This window comes from Aplysia californica, unplaced genomic scaffold, assembly GCF_000002075.1.
Source record: "Aplysia californica isolate F4 #8 unplaced genomic scaffold, AplCal3.0 scaffold00281, whole genome shotgun sequence".
Taxonomy (NCBI): Eukaryota; Metazoa; Mollusca; class Gastropoda; order Aplysiida; family Aplysiidae; genus Aplysia; species Aplysia californica.
In genome coordinates this window covers 280,742-281,604 of record NW_004797551.1, presented here as the reverse complement: position 1 = coordinate 281,604, position 863 = coordinate 280,742, and the positions used below count along the sequence as shown (strand labels likewise).

At 49.9% G+C, this 863-nt stretch overlaps 1 protein-coding gene across 1 annotated transcript in view; it reads left to right on the top strand.

Moving 5' to 3' along the window:
* Positions 1-354: 354 nt before the first annotated feature.
* Positions 355-863, top strand: part of LOC101854175 — a 4,739-nt gene continuing 4,230 nt past the window's right edge. Inside the window, exon 1 of the mRNA XM_013084259.2 lies at positions 355-501. Within this exon, the coding sequence (XP_012939713.1) occupies positions 363-501 (139 nt within the window). The 5' untranslated portion in view covers positions 355-362. The remainder of the gene's footprint in view (positions 502-863) is intronic.

Sequence of the window (863 nt, the reverse complement as noted above, 5' to 3'; positions counted from 1 at the left end):
TGTGTGTGTGTGTGTACGTGTGTGTGTGGCGGGAGTGTGTGTGTTTGTGGGGGGATGTTTGTGTGTGTTTGTGGGTGGGTGTTTGAGTTTGTGCGTGTGTGTGTGTATGTGAGTGTGTGTCTGAGTGTGTGTGTGTGTGTGTGTGTGTGTGTGTGTGTGTGTGTGTGTGTGTGTGTGTGTGTGTCTGTACAATATATCAATATTGGCAGGACCGGGGTTCCCTGCCTAAAAAAATATATAAAAACGTGTCAGAGAGGTCGCCAACCATCTACCATACAATCAATCATCAATAGGCTGTAACTGTAAGATTGTGAATATTCATGTTTGTGTCTTTACTTTCCACAGATCTTTTTAAGCATGGAATGAAAGAACAGTCGGAGAGGTATGCGAGTGACGTCACGCCGTCCAGTTGGACTTTCACCATCTGGTCAGTGATCTACGCCTGGCAGGGGCTGTGGGTGGTGTACTCACTGGTCAACTTGTGTAGGCTGGGACCTAGAGGTGAGAGAGAGGGAGAGAGAGAGAGGGGGGGATAGAGGGGGAGGGGGAGAGAGAGGGGAAGAGATAGAGAGAAAAAGAGAGGGGGAGAGAGAGAAGGGGAAGAGATAGAGAGAAAGAAAAAGAGGGTGAGAGAGAGGGGGGCGGGAAAGATATAGAGGAAGAGGGAGGGAGAGAGAGAAGGAGAAAGAGGGAAGGGAGAGGTAGAGAGTGAGAGGAAGACAGGGATAGGGAAGGGACAAAGAGGGGGGTAGACAAAGGGGGAGGGAGAAAGATAGAGAGAGATGGAGAGAGGGGTAAGGAGAGAGAAAAATTATGCACACATACACAAACGCGCGCGCACGCGCACACACACACACACACGC